Genomic DNA, 21,418 nt, shown 5'->3' with positions numbered 1-21,418 from the left:
AAATCTATCCGCACCAATTTAAAAACCCTTTACCTTAGGTTAGGTTAGGTTAGAGTGGCTGTCTAGATATCATTGACACACGTAGACCTCAAGGGTCCATTGTGATACCACTAATGAGGTTACTCATGGGAGAGTAATGAATTTAAACAAACCATTTTGTGCTTTTAATAAAGTTAGAGAGACGTTTTGTGTCAATATTTGCCAGTTCACTGGTATTATCGAAGAAGGGATTACCGAGAAAGTAATTCCTTCTAATGGAGAGTGCTGGACATGTACATAGAAGGTGTTGGACTGTTTCCTCTTCCTCCTCGTCCATGCAGCTTCTACAGAAGTCATTTGTGTAGACCCCTAGCCTCAGAGCATGTCTACCTATGAGGCAGTGTCCCGTTATTACTCCAATTGTAGAGCTTATACTTTGTCTGCTTAGTAATATCAAGCCTTTTGACCGTTTTAAGTCAATACTTGGCCATATTTGCTTGGTTGCCAGGCAGGTGGTACTTTGTGACCATCTAGTATTTGTTGTTTCTAAAGCATATTGCTTGAGAAGATATTTGCATGTAGCAAGTGGTGTTCCTATGTTATGTTTTTGTCTAACATAAGGCAGAAGTGTTCCGTTTTTGGCGAGCTCATCGGCTTTGCAATTTCCCGGAATGTCTCTGTGGCCCGGCACCCAAATGAGGTGAATGTTAAACTGTTCCGTCATCTCCTTCAGAGATGATTGACAATCGTGGACTGTTCGAGAGTTTGTGGAGACAGACGCGAGAGATTTAAGAGCGGCTTGGCTGTCCGAGAAGATTCGTATATCCTTACAAGATATAACGTTTTCTTTGAGCCAGGATAGTGCTTCTTTAATCGCCATTACTTCTGCCTGGAATACACTACATTGATTATGAAGTCTATAGGATAGACTGAGATTCAGTTGTTCTGAAAAGATACCACTTCCAACTCCGTGATCGGTCTTTGAACCGTCAGTGTAGAAGTGTACCGCATCGTCTTCCAGGGGTCCCTCTTCTTCCCAGGAGGATCTTGAAGGGATGGACACATGGAATCTTTTACCAAATACCATTTTTGGGGTGGTATAGTCTAAGCGATCTGGGATAGATCTGAAATTGTCTAGAATGGTTGTATGTCCAGTATTGTTACTGGTCCATTGAGAGGTCGCTCTAAGCCTTACACATGAGTTGGCAGCCACCTTTTTAGAGAAGATGTCAAGTGGTGTTAGGTTTAAAAGCACTTCCAGTGCTGCGGTTGGTGTTGTGCGAATTGCTCCTGTGATGCACATACCTGCTGACCGCTGGACTTTAATGAGTTTATTTAGATTTACCATCTTATCCAGTGCGGTCCACCATACGACGGCTCCATAAATGAGTATCGGCCTGATTACCGAAGTGTATAGCCAGTGGGTTATTTTTGGGGAGAAGCCCCATTTTGATCCTATGGCCTTTTTACAAGTAAAAAGCGCTACAGTAGCGTTTTTGACTCTTTCATCAATATTTGCCTTCCAATTTAGTTTTTTGTCTAAAATGAGGCCCAAATATTTAGCTTGGTCGGAAAAACTTAATGGTATTCCTTTAATCTTTGGTGGGCTAATCTGAGGAATTTTATATCTTCTCGAGAAGAGTATTAATTCTGTTTTGTGTGGGTTGACGTCCAATCCACATTGATTAGCCCATTTAGTTAGCCTGTTTAGGGCATTTTGTAGGAGTTCCGAGAGAACTTGGGGGTGCTTCCCAGATACGGATATCGCAACGTCATCAGCGTAGGCAATCACCTTGAAACCTTCTGTTTCCAATGTTGTAAGTTAGTCGTTTTCTACCATGTTCCATAAAAGAGGCGAAAGGACTCCACCTTGGGCAGTGCCTCGATTCACCGATCTGTTGGTAGTAAAACTTCTCATGTTAGAAATTATTATCCTGCTTTTGAGCATGAAACCCTTTACCTTAAACCTGCCAAATTCTTAATGAATAGTAGCTGTGTCCTACCTATTGATGTTAAATGTAGATTCAGGTTTAAAATATAACTATGCTATTAAAAATCTTTGATTTAGATTCTAGAACCTTGAATCGTCGAGGAAAGTCAAAAATTTCAATTTGACAAATCAGACCTATTACAACAAAAAATGGCAGATTACAGTTTTCCATATTTAAGACCAAATCGAGTGCCATATAAAAGAAAAACGTAATAGTTGTGTTTTATGTTTAATTCAAAAACTGTATAGACCAATAACATTTAGCTTAAACTTTAACAATATCTTCTCTTAATGTAGAGACTTAATTTTTCTCCAACTTCTTGCCAGTCGAATAAAAACAAAATGTTTTTTTTAAAAGTAAATACCCCATAGCAACACTAACGCCTTTACAACTAACTTCCTCGGACTACCATTTAACAGAACATTGCATTGAAAAGTGGTCGTGTTGTCCATGTCCATTGCCCGAGCTAACAAGTCCGCATTAACAGAATTTCCCAAGAATAATTAAATCGAACAACTACGCATATTAACTGCTCTCAGACAGGTTCCGTGCGACAATAGAAAACAGTAGTTACCAGCTTCAGTTAAATTGTATACAATTAAGTCTGCACTAACTCCCGGCATCAGGCGATAAGACGCGATGCAGTTGCATCCCATCACGCATCACAAAGTTTGCGGTTGTTAACTGTCATTGTGTCAATCGAAGATATTCAACCAAAAACAAAAATTTCCCAGCCACCCATCTTCATCGATCAACAATCAGCAGCTAGCTATTTAAACTACCCAATCTTAAAAGCTGATAGATGTGATTTCTAAATATTAGCAACTGGCCGTATACACGCCGCGCTGGCCGCCCGTCTTATATATTTTCTATTTGTGCAAACAGAAAGAGAAATTGGTCCACTGACCAGTTTTTATTTCTTCTTTTTAATCTAACTTCCATTCACAAGGTGATGAACGTAATATTATAGAAGAAGAGATGCATCTTGTCCACATCAAAAACCTTCACGTTTCACCTGTTTACAATAATATATCGTCGTTATAATACGACCATGCGAACATTTCTTCAATCACAACAAAACTTATGATTTCCATGTCTTTTTCTTCTTCTTTAGGAATAACTTTTGAAGATTGAAGAGCTCCGCTTCGAACAGCTGATCCGCAGATCGTCCCAAGGCATCATTCTTTCGAAACCCAAAATCAACGGTGATAACGTGCTTTGCAGACTTAACGAAGTATCTGCAAGATAAAAAAAAACACAAGAAGAAACAGAAGAAGAAAACAAAATTCAGCTTTCCACTTCGACCATTCGATGAAGTCTCAAGAAATCGCAGGTAAATCTTCCACCTTGACCATGGTCCCACTTAGTTGCTAACAACCATCACACGAAGACGGTCTGTAGATAGATATACGAGTTTAAACGTTGTGTTGCGGGCGTTCGATAAAAATAGATACGAATACAAAACCTCAAACGGAAGTACGCTAAAGCTACGCATAACTACCGAACGTTCGTTCCAAAAATAAAACGATGGAAAATATTTCTATGTTATCGATACAAAAAAATAATTAAGCATAATTTTCAAATTAAAACCCAAGTCAGGATTTATTGGAGAGGAGAGAAAAATAAAGTGTGTCACAGTTACAATGCAAATACCGATGCCTAGGTACGGTAAAAAGTGGAACTACTCAAGTTCAATGTGTTCGAATTCCAAGTGCACCAGATTGTCAGCGAACAGTGCCAGTGGTGTAAGTGACAGTGACAGTAGTGGCAGCGCCACAACGACGACAGTGACGCTAAAAGTGAGTAATAGTAACAAACTTAGGCTGGTCAGTGAAGCAGTAATAGGATCAACATCCGTGGCGAAGATGTTCATTGTGTTCGCTTCGGTTTTACTTTTAATTACCGTGACAGATGTGCGTGCGTCAAGTAGTTACGATGTTCCAACGACGACGCCAATGACACCCGCTGTCAATTCACCCACTCCCGCCGTTGTTGTCGCCGCCGATGCTGTTGATAGCGAAGAAGTTCGAAATAGAACCGCGAATAACGGCAAATGGTACTCGAAATTGTCAACGGGTAATGAGTTATGGGATGGCATCATCCAGGACTGCTATCATCGTCCGATGATTTCGTGCTTCCAAAAGAACGTCTACACTTTTTTGGATGGGGCCCTTGAGTCGAGTGACGTTAATGTGACAGGTCGCTTGAAATTGTTCAAGAACAAGGTGGATCACACCAAATACTCAGCTGAGCTGAACGAAGGCGAACCAAATCAGCATATCGCTGGCGATGATGACGAACATTTGGATGCCAATGAAATTCCAAACGAATCGAGAGCAGGTGAGTAACTTTTTTAGATATTTTTATGGACTTCGGTGAATTTTTATTTCTATATTGCTTATTTTACATCTTTTTGATCTGTGGTGATGGAGAGACTTGCTTTCACTTTAATTCTTTAGCACAGGCTTTGGGTCTGGCTCTGGTTTTTAAGATGGGGATTTTTTCTTTTCCGTTTTTGTTTTTTAAATTGGTAGAAGAAGAAGAAGAAGAAAAAGAATAAACAGAAGGGGGAAACATTTTATTACGTGGACAGAATGGATAACGAGTCTTGCAGCCGGTAATATGTAGCTTATCAAGTCCAATGATCATCTTCACGCCCATATAAACCAAGTTGAAAGGTTATGTGACATGATTTTTATATTTCATTTATTTTTCGGCTGGTTTAGGGTTTGAGATGATTTTTGTATTCTTGTTTGGTAGAACTTTTCTCCAGATACTTTCCATAAGTTCGTGTTTTTGTTTGTGTTGTTTTCTTGTTAAGGGAACAAAAGTCAACAAAACATCAAAGGAATTCAATTTTTTGGAAGATTGGTTATTGGTAGGCGCAAGACAAAGCCAAAGTGAAGTGCGATTGATAGAGGGGAGGAGGCTTTTCTTGTTTCAAAGTGAATTTATTTATTTTTGGGTATTTTTCCGATTAATGTTGTTGATGTGCAGAATTATTATCATTTTATTTCTTGTTATTGATGAATTGTTGATGTTCGCTTTTGTTCTTGGATCTGATGGCAGGGAGTCTGTTTGTCATAAAAAATAAAAAAAAGATTAATTTATTTCAGTCACATACTTTTATTGCACTCAATAGAATTCTTGGAGTGAGATGATTATAAATAGATAAAGGCAGTTAACTGGTAGAAGGGGATTGGAGTTTATTTTATTTTCTCTAAAGAATCAATTTGTTTTAAAAAAAAAATAAGCAAACGTAAGAAGAATTACGAACGTAGACTTTACGGAAATAAAACAAAATTTAAATTAAATTCGTTTCTAGAGAAAACACAATTATTTTGTCAATTTAATTAAATAAAAATGTAGAGAAAATTTCATTGCTACGATTTTATCAAATATTACAACCACTATACTAAGCACGTAAGTAGGTAGACATGGAAGTCACAAAACGGCCCTTTTGGCACCATAAACGCGTTGAACCTATGGTTTGAAAAATAAAAACATTAAAAAGAGGCTGAGATGCGACCCACACTGATAACTTTTCATCCCGTCTGTCGATTTGTTTTGCCTAGAAGGTTTAAAGGTTGTCGTGTCATGTTAAAAACGGTGTCAGTTGAGAAAAAAAATTTAATTTTCAACAATATTTTACCAATTATGAAATCGTTTGATATCAAAATCATGTTAAGTCAAAAATAAATTTTCACCAATTTTGGTAGAATTTCGGATGAATGAAGTTATGTAATTTGAAGCCAATGTCTTCTATTATTCACGAGACATTGAAATCCGAACATCAAATTTTACCAATTTTGCGTAGTGTTTTTTGTAGATTTTAATTTTGAAGGAAAAAATTGACTTGGATTGTTATAAAAAAATTACTGAATGTAAATAATTTGCAGCCAATATTTTTAAGTTTTGAAAAGATATTTGAGTCGAAAGTAAATTTTTACCAACTTTTAGTATTGTTTTTTCTTTATGGTTTTTATTTTTGTAAACAAAAATACAGAACATTTTTTTGGAAGCCATAATTTCTTATTTTTTAAAAGATATTTGAGTTGCAAAATAATTTTTACCAACTTTGAGTAATATTTTTTTAAGACTTAAATTTAATATGAAAAAAGACTGCCCATTCGATTTTTTTCAAAATTTTACCAGATGTTAAAAACGTTATTCTTCGTTGAACAAAAGTTATTTTGGAGATAAAATTATTTTATGTTCGTAAACTTTTCGAGGCGATAAATATTTTTCTTACAGTTTTTTTGGATTTATAAGAAAAACGGTTTATTAGATTTTTCTCCAAAAATATACATCTGCAATCACATCTGCACTAACATCTCTAAATGTAGAGAGTTCGCTTAGGAAGTTAATTTATTTAACTCTTACTAGCAGAATAATTAACTCAAAACGGGGCAACTCTTTTGGTAGACGATTCTGGAACCTAGTGATGAATGAAATCCTAACTAGTCTGGATGCGGATGCTTCACGATGACGTTGCTATAGCTGTTTTAGGAAAGCATCTTAACATCCTAAAAGAACTCTTACAAAATGCCTTGGACAGTTTAATACTTTGGGCTGATCGCTGTGGACTGAGTGTTAACCCACACAAAATCGATTTGGTCTTATTTTCGAGGAAATACATTTGTCAATCCTCCCTATATTAAAGAAATCCAATGAAAATAAACAGACGAGGCTAAATACCTGGGTCTTGTCTTAGATAAAAAACTAAATTGCAAACCCAACGTACAGGAAAGAGTCAAAAAAGCTACTGTATCTCTCTTTTCTTGCAAAAAAAAGCTATTGGTAATAATTGGGGCTTACAACCCAGAATCACGCATTGGCTATACACATCGGTAATCACACCGATTTTAATGTACGGTGTGGCAGTATGTGCTTCGCACGACCCTATCTGCTGCACTGGACACCTTACTCTACGTAACACCTCTTGACATATTTAGCAAACAAATAGCTACAAGCTCTGCTATTCGCCTCAAAGCTTCGTGTAAATGAAATCTTCAGAATCAACTCCAAAGCACACAGACTACACCATCCCCCAACTGCAATTCAAAAGAAACTTCCAGATTTCTATACCTACCAGATCTTTTTGGGAGGATAGGACATTCTTGGAGGATGAGTCAATCCATTTTTACACAGATTGGTCAAAAACAAAAGAAGGGGTTGGTGGAGGTGTGTACTCTGAACGACTGAAATTAAGACTCTCATTCCACCTTCCCAACCATTGTAGCGTGTTCCAGGCGGACGTTTTGTCGATAAAGGAAGTCTCTTCCTGGCTAAAAGAAAGCGTGATATCAACATCTGATATCCGTATTTTCTCAGATAGCCAGTCCGCTATCAAATCTCTGGACTCTGTCTCTAGAAACTCTTTAACAGTCCATAACTGTCGATCATCTCTAATGGAGATGGCACAATAGTTTAATATTCACCTTTGCTGGGTGCTGGGCCATAAAGACATTACAAGTAACTGTAAATCAGATAAACTCGCCAGGAACGGTACAGTACAGCTCATCCTACCACGTTTGGCACATACTGGCATACCAATCGCTACTTGTAAACTGTTACTAATACAAGACGCTGTGAGGAGCGCAGGCATCAGGTGGAACAACATCACCACGTTTCAAGTCACGTTGATTCAAAACGTTCAAGGTGCTTTCTCTCTCTAAGCAGAGCGCTTATAAGTTAGATAATAGGTGTCATAACAGGACACTGTTTAACAGGAAAACGCGACTAGGCGTATTCTCAAATAACTTTTGCAGAAGCTGTATGGACGAAGAAGAGGAAGAAACAGTTCTTCATCTTCTCTGCACATGCTCTGCTCTGGCTCAAAAACGCAAGAATTACCTAGGAGAATTCTTCTTTAACGATCTTAATCATATCAGTATAATCAGCCTCTCACGTTTCGTAAGGGACTCAAGCCGGTTCCATTGAGCTAAGGAGAAAGCCTCAAGATTCATGTGGTATCACAATGGGCCATTAAACTGGCTTAAATGTGTCCGTTTCCATCTTGTACAGCCTCTATAAACTAACCTTATAGAGTGAGATATTTAGGGTTAACCAAAATGTTCACCCTTTTTAAAATGGTATATTTAAAAAAACCGAATACTTAATTTTTTTGAGAGTCCTTTGTGGAGCTTCCAGGGTTATTATCTGTTGAAGGCGATATCTCCACTAGTTCTCTAGCTATATATAGAACGAAAACAACTTCAAGAACTTCTTTCCAAAAATCTTTTATTTTGACTCTAGGGACCTAAAAACGTCAAAATTTTCAATTCGACAAATCTGACCGATTACAATAACTTCCTATGTGTAGTTAAAAATGTAGAGAAGGTTTCGTTATTACGACTTTATCAAAGGTAAGGTAAGTAGAGATGGCAGCCACAAAAGCGCCGTTTTGGTACCAAAAAACTCGTTGAGCCTATGATGGTTTGAAAAATAAAAAGAAAGCATTATGAGAAAATTTGCGATACCATTTCATCGCTTCCAATGAGGAAATGAAGTCTTCCATTTTTATGTCGGAAAGTCCATCAAGATCTTTAAGGAATGCTCTTCCGAAGCTTAACATTTTAGAACTCGCCAGGACAGACCATGTACCATTAAGTGAATCACAGTTTGCCTTTCATTTTGGTCTCCGTAGATACAGCAGTGAGTATTGTGAGGGATACCCAGCTTAGTTGCATGCTGTTCGATCGGCTAATGTCTTGTGCATATTACGGTAACCCTAGCTATATCATGCCTGGGACTGCATAAAAGTTCGATAGAACGGTTTTTGTTATATAGATAAGCTATATCTTCTTAAATATATTATAGTCCTTTAGATTTTTACTCTTCCACCTGCTGTTGTTGGATTCTGTCAAAAATATTGACAACATTTTGCTAAAACTTCAAAGCTCCAAGAGGAATATTTACCTTTTCCGTGAGTGAGCTATGAAAGGCCTATCCTTGTCGAGCAAACTCATTAGCCTGTTTATTAACATCAATTCAACTATGACCTGAAATAAGAGTGACACGGAGGTTGACGTTGAGCCTGGATAGTTTATTCCGAAAACGCTGGACAATAAAAAGGATGTTGTGACCGAAATGAAGGACTCTCTCACAAATAGGAAGACGAATAGACTTAGGGACATTTAAAGACTTAGGGAAGGTTCCCAACCCAACTCCATACTCCATCTTTGACAGCAATAATACTACTTAGAAAATTTGGTGCATAAAGTAATTTTTAAAAGGATTAGTATTGTGCGAAGTTCGTATAAAAGCTTCATAAAATGGAATAGGTCCTTGATTGGCCAATTCTTTGGATTTAAGATAATTGTTGAGTTTAATCGACCTTTTTTCGTCACACTTTCCTTTTGTGGAAATAAAAAAAAATAGTTCATAATTTTCCCTACGTTTAGTTGGAATTTCCCAACTTCTTAAAGGGAAGTTTATTAAATATCTAAAAATACATTTTACTCCCAAAATTATATATTCCATTAAGGAGAACAAAATTGCCTGAAATTATTAAAATTCACTACAAAAATGTTGAACATTTTGCAGATCGTAAAAACTGAAAGACTTTAAGTTCAATATGAATAACCTTCTTGGTAGGCAATTGTGAAACTCGTAGGAAATGTTTAACTGTTGGGAAAAGTGAGTGATTAGTAGAAAGGAAACCATATGCTTCGCTCTAAAACAAATAAGAATGTTTCTGCTGTAGTTCATAGTGTTGACGAAGAGAATAATTTGTTGTTACGGGTACACATTTTGATTGTCAAAATTACCCCAAAGGTTTTGAATAGGGTAACAATTTGAAGAACTAGCAGGCCATGCGATCTTATTTATGTTGTTCGACTCGAAGCACTCCAAACTTTGACGATAAACGTGAATTGGGAAATTAGATTTCTGGAAGACATGACGAACAAATTTATTCTGAAGCGCCTTGATGTAAGCTAAACTGTGTATCCTTATCAACGATTTGTCAAATTGAATATTTTGATATTCCTCGACGTTTCAAGGTCCCTAGATTCGAAATAAAAGATTTTTAGATAGATGTATGTGCAAGCGTATGTACGTACGTTCTTACGTTCGTACGTTCGCTACGTTATTTTCGTTGTCCATAGCTCAAGAATCAGAAGAGATATCGACTTCAAATAAATGTTGTTATATAGATAATAATGCAGAAAGGGCTCTCAAGAAAATTCGCGGGTTTTTTTTTACCATAGAAGTTTAAAATTAAGGTGAATATTTTGGTAAGCCTAAATATCTCACGCACTAATAACGCTAGACAGTTGAATTAAGTTTTGTATAATTTATTGTAACGTGATACCAAACAAATATGTTTTTAGAAAAAAATGCAACTACGGGTTTTTTTTAATAAATAAAAAAATACAAATATACAAATATTTGTCACCCGAATATTTTTCGGTTAAAAACGATTTTAAGCATTTTTGTGCAACGAAAAATAACGTTTTTGACATCTGGTAAAATTTTGAAAACAATCAAGTAAAGTGCAGTTTATTTTATATGAAATAAAAAACTAAAACAAATAACTAAAAGTTGGTAAAAATCGATTTTAGACTCAAATATCTTTTCAAAAATTTCAGATTATGTCTTAAAACTTATTTTGTCTTATAAAAAATATTGCTTTAAACATTCACTAAAATTTTGAGAAAAATCGGATGGACAGTTTTATTAACTAAAATAAAAAAGATTTTATTTTTTATGAAAAAACGGACTGTTAGATTTTTATATAAAAGTTACTGAATATCGAAAACAATATTTTCTGTAAAATAAATAAGTTTGAAGCCAATATTTTTAATTTTGAAAAGCCATTCGAGTCGAAAGTAAATTTTTACCAAGTTCTAGTATTTTTATTTTAAGAGTTTTATTTTTTGTAAAAAAAAACATCAATTCGATTTTTTTTTCAAAATTGTATCGAATGTTGAAAACAATACTTCTTAAAAGATAACATTAGTTTGAAGCCAATATTTCAAATTTTTGAAAAGATATTTGAGTCGAAAATCAATTTTTACCAACTTTTGTTAATTTTTTTTGGCGCTTCACAGCCAATTTTTTCCTTACTGGCAACATTTAGCCTCGAACATTTACTATACTGTTTTTTAAGTAACGAAAACCGTTGAAACTGAAGCTCCTAACCCCAATTCATCACGTTTCAGCTTCTGCTGACGTTTCACTATTTTTTCTTTTCTCGTAAGATTCTAGACCTTGAAAGAAATTGCATAAGCCCGTCAGATAAGCCCATTTGACAGAAAACCTTGAATATCGCCTTTATGTGTATTTCTGAAATGTGCTCCACTCGGCTCTTTTCATTGCCATTTCAAAACACATATCTGAATGAAAAGAGAGGTTTAACAGAAATCTTACCTTTAATATTGTTTCCCAGTTTAAGGATTTTTAAAAAACTCGGTCAGTTAATGACTTGAAATATTTTGATTGATCAAAATAAGATATGTTTGATCTGTGTCTTAGAGGCAAATATACATAAATATTATTTTAATTAAATTAGACGCTTTCACATTACGTTTAAACTTTAAGTCAAGTTTTTGAACTCTTTTATGACAATATTAACATGGCTTTCAGCGAAACGTCTCTAAATGCATTTTAAAGCTGGCTCAATGTTAGAGAAAGTTTATTAACTTGTTATAAATATTTAATAAAAGTGCATATACACCCACGTGCACCATTAAATTCAGTTTTAAGAATAAATTTATTACCTAAATAACACAACGACGGTTAAAGGGCATATTTTTAAAAAACGTTAAATGGATTCTTTGACTTTTTTATTTTCAATGAGATCTACAAATATAGTACCGTCTTATGCAACACAAATTTCTAACTTTGTTATTTTTATTAAACAACTTTCATGACCAGCTCAATATAAACAAATATTTTCTTTTTTTTGAAAACCGGTAAATTATTAAAGTGGGTGTGTGCAATCAACATTCTTCAATAGACGAGGTTTTAAAAAATGGGCCCTTACCTGCCTTACCTTGAAATGATTGAAGGAGTCACAAGAAGTTACTATTCTCATAGCATACATAAAGCTTAGTAAATTTAACCTTTTTGAATTGATTTTTTTGAAATCTTCTCAAACATTAATCAAAATTTTAAGTTTAACTTAAATATTGTTTTGTCAACTTAAAAGAAAAAAACAAATAAAAACCAAAAGTGATACTTTCACTCTTTTCAGTGAAAAGATCTACATACATTAAAAACTTGACGGAAGTTTATTGAACCTCATGAATGTTTATATTTTTATCAACGAAAGTTTCTGTTATATATGCATAATGATTATCTCAAATAAATCTTGTGAATTTATGAAAATAATTTTTATAGAAGGTAGCTTTGATATTCTGGTTATAAGGTTACGTAACTTTATCATTTTCGTTTGAAAATTAAAAATGAGTTGATTTCAGACTTATGTATAATAAAAAATAAAATGCGTGATAAAAATGAAGTTGTTTACTTTTCTGAAAGTTGTTATAATAATTTGTCTATGTTTTATTTTTTTCTCAGCTGAATCACCAATTGAAGAAGTAACAAATGCGCTTTACGGTAAAAGTGTCAAATTTGTTATGACACATGACGTTGAATTAAAGTTACCGGAAGTGGTATTCGATGGAGCTACATTTAGAATTTCACCAAGATCGATTGAGGGGAATGGTGCGATTGTTAAGTTGGAATTAATACCAAAGGCTGAAGTTGAAGCGCGGGATGGGGGGAAATTTTTAATCAAAAAGAAAATACGTGAGTATTTATTAAAATGTTATTAGTTTTAGTTGATACATTTTTTTCTTACAAATAAAAATAATGTTTCCTGTTCATCTTTTTGAATATACGAAGCATACAAATTGTAGTGTAGGAAATGTAAACTTTAACTAAATTTATTTAGAAATATAAAAATAAAGCATAATAATTTATTAACAGTAACAATAACAATGACCTTAAAATGTTAACATTTTATTCTTCTATTATAAAAACATTAAAACGGACATTTACAATTATTTTAAGGTCTTTAACCTCACGTCCCATTTTTAAATTAACACTTCTTTTCCGTGGGAGAAATAATTAAGGTACTTGTAAGTAGACAATAATAAATAACTACAGTGAAATAAACAAATGTGGAAAATTGTTTTTGTCACCATTGTTAAAGAACAACAGAAAAACAATCATCAGCTACTTGGTTTTATTCGCACAGTCATAATTAATGTTAGCAATTTGATTAATTCACAATTACTTCCACAGCTTTTCTTCCAGTTCACAAATCTACTTATGAAAAACAGTCCATCATTTTAGTTTTGCAATTTTTTTTTGTAGTAAAAGACTTTGAATGAAACACCTTTAATTTAATTTATTGCGCTGACAATGTAGAACTGATACTATTTTACAATATTTGCTTAAGTATTATAAGGATACAAATATGTGTTGTTCTATTTTTAAAAATAAATTGGGTTGACACATTTCACATTTCACATTTATCAATATTGTACTAATTTTGATTTTAAGCCTAGTAATTCCTACTTTTACAATAGTTTTTCCTAATAGCTTTAATGTCAGCTTTATGTGCTTACAATTTCATACTGTAAAAATACGTTTTTAAAATATCGTATTTTTTGTTGCACTGTACTCGTATGATCTAATACACAAGCGAAATAAAACAAAATATTACGTTGTGTTACTTGAAGACTTGTTTATAAACCTTGACTGCAATATAAGTGACATTTCCAACCACTAGAATCAAGCCATAAGTTTTGGAATCGATCTTAGCTTTTTGTAGTAGGTGGCAGCTTTAAACCCGGAACCGTTTACTACCTACGGTTAGTAGGTATTTTCCCATTTACAAATTTAAAAAATTAAAAGGTTTATAGAAACAAGATATGTAATTTCCCAAAATCGAAAAATAAACTACTTATCAAAGGTATAAAAAAGTGTGTCCCTAGGCCACATACAGAATCTCGGTTAAGAATAGAAACATTCAGTTTTTTTTAACTACAGGAGATTTGGCGCAAGAATCATGAAAAGCTTCGATTAAGGTGTCGTTTTCTTCAAATTGTCTGCCAACTTCATAAACTTATTATGTTAAAGTGTGGTGAATATGTTGCCATGACAAAAGTTCTACGTTTTCTGATTGAATGCAACTTTTTAAAACCCTGGAAGTGTTGATGGGAGCATTATCTTTTTAGAAAATCCAAGTCAGATTCCAAAAATATTTTTCATTTTTGGAAAGGATTTTTCCAACAAAAAATTATGTAGTTGTTCCAGTTCATTATTGTGGACAAACATTCCAAATCGAGTGTGCCGTAGTTGGTTATAACTATCCACACCATTACGCCTGATGTGCGGATATTATATCTTTTCAAAATATGCTCATCATTTCTCAGATCGTGGAAATAAAACTTTTAACCAACGGGGTTTTCGTTTGAACCGTTTTAATGCTTTATAATACTCAGCTTTTTGCTGATGGAATTTAAGGCTCGCCGTAGTATTAACCAGTTTTCTCTTGATGTTGTTACTTTTGCCCTTTTAAATGTTTACACATCCTTACGTCCTGAGAGTCATATACATTCTAGAAAGCAGAATCCTGTGCTGAAATATTCGTTGTAAAATTTCATAATACTGTTGGCATTCAATGCAATTTCTTATAAAATTAAACTTATCCAACGTCATAGTTTTTTCCCACTTCTTGAGCTATAAAAGCAAGTTTGCCAATATTTAGAAAAAATTAGTTTATTTTGGCAAAAACTTCAAATTTTTCGTAATAGAAATCTTAAAGAGCCCATAATTTTCCTATCCAAGAGCGGCTTCTCTATCGGGGAAACTAATCAACTTTCAGTATTTGGTATATGCATATCACAGATTACCTCTTATGGAATAAGGGCGCCAAAAAACTGCTATGTGCTTAGGATTTTTCAGAAGGTGTAATACATATTTCATCCCTTTTAAAATGGCTCAATCTACGAAGCCTTCATTCGAAAGAAACTTGAATTCAACAGACATATTTGCGTAGGTGTCCGTTCCCAACTCTCCAAAGTCTTAATATTCTCCTTTTAATCGCACATCATGAATGTGCAATTCTTTACCCAAATCAGTTTTAAGCTTCCATTTTTATATTCAAGGCCTTACGATCAATGTGAATTGGTATCCCTTTTAAATCTTAAATAATATTTTTAAGAGACATTTGGGACTGTTTGAAATGTTGATCAATACTTTAATTAGCTTAAATAAAACAAAAAATCTCAAACGTGTTACTATTAATATTTCTCCTTAAGTCGATATCTCTGCTCGTTCCTGAGATATGCTTGTAAATAGAAACATGATATGTTTTCCAAACATACAAATAAACCCACATATGATGACCACCAATAGGATGAATTTGAACGTCGAGACATTTCAATATTAATTTTTTTATTCAAAACAAAAACTTCAAAACTAATGTATCACTTCAGGTTTTTGAGATATTACTTTTTAAAAGTCGAAGAAAAACACGTATACAATTTATTTTATGAAGTTGCTTCTTCTCAATAAAATCCGTGACGTTTTTCCAAATCTAAGATCCTTTTCTTCAATATTTGGTCAAAATATTTATACTATTTTATACAGTACTTGAAAGTTCTTCATAAGTTATTAGATTTCACTTGTCTTACAAAAATCTGAAAAAACACGTAAACTATTTATGCTGAAACCGTTTACTACACATGAAGGCACAACGCACGGTTTGAAAGTTAAATTTTTTCTTGTAAAGATTTTTTTTTCTAAACAGTTCTATGACATCAAGTTTTTAAAATATATTAAAAAATATTAAAATAATATTAAAAACAGGTATTTTTTAAAGTTGAGCAAATCAACACTAAAAATTAAGTCAAAAACGTATTTTTGAAAGCTATAAAAATATACATTTTTTTCATACAGTGTCAGATAAAGGCTCATAACTAATGAGGAACTCCAGAAACTAATTAAGATACCAAAATTATTTAACTTATATCTTTTAGATAAATATTTGTGCTTTGCAAAATAATCATACAATTAATTGTTAAGAGATATTTTGAATTTAAAACTAGCCTTAATTGTTTTAGGGCTGAAACACAAACACGCTTCAGTTTCGGCTTCATCTGCGTTACGATGGACTTGCTTCATGATTGCTTTGAATGACATTTCTAAAATGACACTTCTGTCATTAGCGGTTTCTATTTTTTCTGAAAAGTTTGTTTTGATTTGTCGTGCAGTACAAAATATGGATTTTGAAATAGAAAAAAAATTGAATTTATAGCGGAAGTAGCTTATACCTCATTGCATACATACCTCACCGTAAAAGTAAGATAGTCCTATTTCTCAAAATAGTTTGGCTTTATTACACTTTTTCAGCGTGCAATGTAACCAAATGCTTAAAATTGATCTTATTTCACTTTTGTAAAGTCATTAAGGAAAAGTTTTGAAAGTTGGTCGTATTTCCCCGCCCTTATTTAACGTCTACTTTTTGAAAGGACATATGACTAGTATTATTTATATTCAAAAATATTGTACCTTGTCACGTTTCCCTCAATTTCATGACACTTTTTCTTATAACTGACAGGAGATTCTTCATGGGAGTTTCACCAAACGACATTTCAGAATTTTGATAGTCCTAAAAAACAATATTTCGTCTGAATCTAGTTTAATCCTTGTTACAATTTTGAAAACACAAACTATAAAAGTTATACGAATTTATGGACATTGAAGTATTTTAAAACTTAATTGTAAATGTATGTAAACTATCCTAAAATGACAACGTTTTAAAAAATAAAGAAAGGATATCACTCCTCCCACGAGTGTCAAAAATTAAATATTTATTAACACTCAATTTACAGTTGAAACCTGTAATAGGGGTGTATCATTAAATAAAAAAGTATTGCTATAATTTCACATCTATTCATTTGTAATTTAAAAGGGTAAAGGGCGAAGAAATTCCTTGTTTTTACCGATCTATATTTTAAAATTTGTAGTAATTATAAGTTAGTTAAGCGAAATCAATTTAACACCAGAGAAAAGGTAATAATCTTCAAGTTATCAATCGGTGTCTTTTTTATTTAATAATTTAAATTAATTAATACAATAATTCCAAGAAGTTAAGTATAGATATTAACTTCAATTTGTAAGAAGCGGATACACGAAGTCATATTGAATTTAACTTTCTTTTTTATAATAACATTATAAAGAGAAGTAAACGCAAAGGTAAATAAACATCATCTTGTTCTTTAGTAAAAAAGCATTTAACAACAATTATACTTAAAAGCTTAAACTTGTCACTTCCGTGGCAGCAATATTGCAAAATAATAACAATCTTTCCTTTCTTTTTAATTCCTCTAAGTCTTGAAATAAGAAAAAGATATAAATTAATAAATCGATAAATAAATCTTTCGACAAACCTCCTCTCGCAAAACAAAAAATAAATTTCCATATTTAACAAAAAAAAATAATCCAAACAAATCATCACAAAGTTTAATTAATGATTTTTTAAATTTCCAGAGAAATTCTTTAGAAGCAAACTGATGTTGTCATTCCTCGCGCTCATACTCATTTTGAAAATAATTAAAATCAAAATATTTTGGCTGTTGCCTCTTATCGTCGGAGTGGGCACGGCCAAGAAGCTTCTGCTCAAGTTCCTGCTCTTCCTCTTCCCAGCGTTATCGCATCTCTTCAAGCTCTGCTCCTACTACCAACAGGAATACCACTCCACCAAGTACCATCATCATCATCATCTCATCAACCATCATCACACGGTAAGTTTAATTATTTTGTTCTTCTTTTATTTTATTGTTGTTCTTTTATTTCTGGTGGTAAATTCTCAGTTTTTATTTTTTCGAAAATGAAAGTTTTCGGTTCGAGGAAATGCGTTGTGGGCTGTGGCACGGGTACGCAGTTGTTAGGTCGGTCGGTCGGTTGGTCGTTAGTGACGTATGCGCAACCAGTTTCTGCTTGAAGTTTTGTATCTTTTTTTTCTTCTTGGTGCAGGTTTTCTGATGGAATTCACGCATTGCGCTCGCATTGGGAGGGAGACATCATTTGTCATGACAAATAAAGTCCACATCAGTTCTTGGATTTGGAATTAGGTCATGAGAGATTTAAAAAATATGAATTCAAAGAAACTTAGCGAAAAAACTTGCGAAGAGTGTGAGGACGGTGGGTGATAGTAATTAAATATCTTGTTTTTTGTTTATTTCTTCAATAAGGAAACATTTTTTTTATCTTGTATCTTTTCTGACATCGTGGTTTTTATTTTGTTTTGTAAGGTTAGGGTTTTGAAGTGAAAGTAACTCTTGAAGACTGGTTATGGTGTGGTATAGTGTAAGTCTTCATTTAAATTTAGGATTAATTGCCTACACAATGTATTTCAAGGTCGTGGAATTTGTTAAAAATGTTTATGCTAAACCACCATCTTTATGTGGATTAAAAGCATTTTAATTTAATTAGCTACCGGTGTTTTATTCAAAAATGTATTTTTGTTTTTGTTTAAAGTGTTTGAAGTGGAAAAAGACTTACAAATTCTTACAGGGTTATGCTTGAAAAGTTTCTCAGAGGTACATACAATAAAAAATAAGTGTTTAAGAATGTAACTTATCGTCATTGAGGATTAAGGCTTTGAACTTAAAGAAAACAAATTTAATTAATAATAACTTCTTTTTTGAAGGAAGAAGTCCTTGGGCAACATGAAAAAATATATTGTAGTAAACGGTACAATTTTTTGACTACGATTATAATTTTGAATCGAAGTTCAAATTCGAAATCAACACCTAAAATTAACATTAAAACTATTTTTCAAAACCATCGAATAAGATTTAAGATTTTTGGAAACTACTTGTGTCTCAAATAAAGATTAAATTAACTCATACGAATTTCCGGAAGTGAGATATACTTACAAAAGATTGAAAATATTATTTTTAGGTATTTTGTAACATTTTTGAAAACTTAAATAAAACACAAACAAAGTATTTTCTACATGATATTTCTTTTTTATTACAAAGCTTGAACAATGGCATTATGATGTGTCATCATTTTAATGAACACCACGTAAGTTGCTGCTCCGTCGTAGTTTTCGAAAAAAAAAATCACACCTCCAAATAAGCAAAAAACGCACCAAACAGTGACTTCTTGTAGATGTTATAACCTCTCTTCAATTACTTGAAGATTCTCAGAACCTCAAATACGACAATATTATTTATTAACAAACATTCCTAGTGAGAAATGTGCTTCGTCGCTGAAGAAAATTTTGCTTAAAAAATCGCCGTACCCCGCTTGTTGTTCAAGCACCCGTTTGACATACCAATTACGTTGTGAATGGTCAGCGGGCTTCAGTAGTTGTGTGAGCTGGACTTTATAGAGATGTAGATCCATATGCAAAATGGATATTTTATGTGCCGTAAGACAGTTCAAATTCCTCAGAACGGCGAGGAATCGACACATTCGGGTCTTAGGAAAGTATTGCCCACTTACAATGCATGTCACCAATCCAGTCTCTTCAAATTTGTTTCACAATTTTTGCAATTTCTTGCATAGTTGGATGATTACATAAACATAATCACCTCTTAAAGCACAATATGTAGCTGTTTCAGAATCAACACTTTTGTAGTAGGTTTTAAGAATTTAAATGCGTTGTGCGATAGTTAAGCGATCTATTTTCGTAAATGTCAGACTTTTAACTGAAAAAAAAGATTGGTTTAACAATTTAGTTTGACAGATGTCGACTTCCAGCTGTATACTTTTGAAACAGCAAAATTTATAACACTTTTATATTTCACAAACATAGGCGAAATTTAAATTAAAGACAGGTGAAGTTTTGTTTAGTTTGTGCTGTCTTAAGTCAAAGAAACTTTTGATTTTATTTAACCATACATTTTTAACAATAATTTGGTTAATGCAATCAATATGATGCATGGAAAAAGAAACTGCAGTTTAAGATTAAATCGCTCCATTTAAAATTTGATGTCTATATTCAAGTGCTGTTTTGCAATATGCATATAATTTTGTGACATCCATTTCGTGCAGAAGGCTTACGATATCAGTATTTGAAAGAAAGTCACTGCCTAGGATAAGTCTTCTTATTTCTCTCAATATCGCACATCGTCCAACAAAATGAAAAACATCCTCGTGCTCGGTTAAGTTGAACAGGTTGCATAAAATTGGTGAGGAATGTAGTTCAGCTTAAGGAGTACTCCTCTTAGCCGGAACATCCACGAAATTTGTTCGATAGTATGTTTGTCGTGGAAGTAGTTTCTTTCCGGAAATCGTAGTCCAGTCCAACGGCGGCTGTACCTTAAGTGCGCTCGTGCGCTGAACACCCAATTCAAAAAAAAAATTCTATATTTTTATATAACCATATAAATATTTATTTTTTACTTTTAAACATACAAAAACATAAAAAAACTCAAATTTCCAGCTATGCCTCAACAATTAAAATGAAAATAAGTTTTATTTTCCCTGTCAAGAAAAATTCTCGTGCGCTTCGGAAATTTTAAAATAATGCTAAATGCTTTTTCTCTAAAAAGGTGGCTGCCAACTCATGTGTAAGGCTTAGAGCCACCTCTCAATGGACCAGTAACAATACTGGACATACAACCATTCTAGATAATTTCAGATCTATCCCAGATCGCTTAGACTATACCACCCCAAAAATGGTATTTGGTAAAAGATTCCATGTGTCCATCCCTTCAAGATCCTCCTGGGAAGAAGAGGGACCCCTGGAAGACGATGCGGTACACTTCTACACTGACGGTTCAAAGACCGATCACGGAGTTGGAAGTGGTATCTTTTCAGAACAACTGAATCTCAGTCTATCCTATAGACTTCCCAATCAATGTAGTGTATTCCAGGCAGAAGTAATGGCGATTAAAGAAGCACTATCCTGGCTCAAAGAAAACGTTATATCTTGTAAGGATATACGAATCTTCTCGGACAGCCAAGCCGCTCTTAAATCTCTCGCGTCTGTCTCCACAAACTCTCGAACAGTCCACGATTGTCAATCATCTCTGAAGGAGATGACGGAACAGTTTAACATTCACCTCATTTGGGTGCCGGGCCACAGAGACATTCCGGGAAATTGCAAAGCCGATGAGCTCGCCAAAAACGGAACACTTCTGCCTTATGTTAGACAAAAACATAACATAGGAACACCACTTGCTACATGCAAATATCTTCTCAAGCAATATGCTTTAGAAACAACAAATACTAGATGGTCACAAAGTACCACCTGCCTGGCAACCAAGCAAATATGACTTAAAACGGTCAAAAGGCTTGATATCACTAAGCAGACAAAGTATAAGCTCTACAATTGGAGTAATAACGGGACACTGCCTCATAGGTAGACATGCTCTGAGGCTAGGGGTCTACACAAATGACTTCTGTAGAAGCTGCATGGACGAGGAGGAAGAGGAAACAGTCCAACACCTTCTATGTACATGTCCAGC

At 33.7% G+C, this 21,418-nt stretch overlaps 1 protein-coding gene across 1 annotated transcript in view; it reads left to right on the top strand.

Moving 5' to 3' along the window:
• LOC129942151 (uncharacterized) overlaps window positions 1–21,418 on the top strand; it is a 100,596-nt gene that overhangs the window by 28,942 nt on the left and 50,236 nt on the right. The window contains exons 2-4 of the mRNA XM_056050963.1: window positions 3,085–4,310; window positions 12,498–12,728; window positions 17,484–17,737. Coding sequence (XP_055906938.1) covers window positions 3,614–4,310; window positions 12,498–12,728; window positions 17,484–17,737 — 1,182 coding nt within the window. The 5' untranslated portion in view covers window positions 3,085–3,613. The remainder of the gene's footprint in view (window positions 1–3,084; window positions 4,311–12,497; window positions 12,729–17,483; window positions 17,738–21,418) is intronic.

The sequence above is a fragment of the Eupeodes corollae genome, chromosome 1, assembly GCF_945859685.1.
Source record: "Eupeodes corollae chromosome 1, idEupCoro1.1, whole genome shotgun sequence".
Taxonomy (NCBI): Eukaryota; Metazoa; Arthropoda; class Insecta; order Diptera; family Syrphidae; genus Eupeodes; species Eupeodes corollae.
This window is presented reverse-complemented; position numbering and strand designations above follow the sequence as displayed.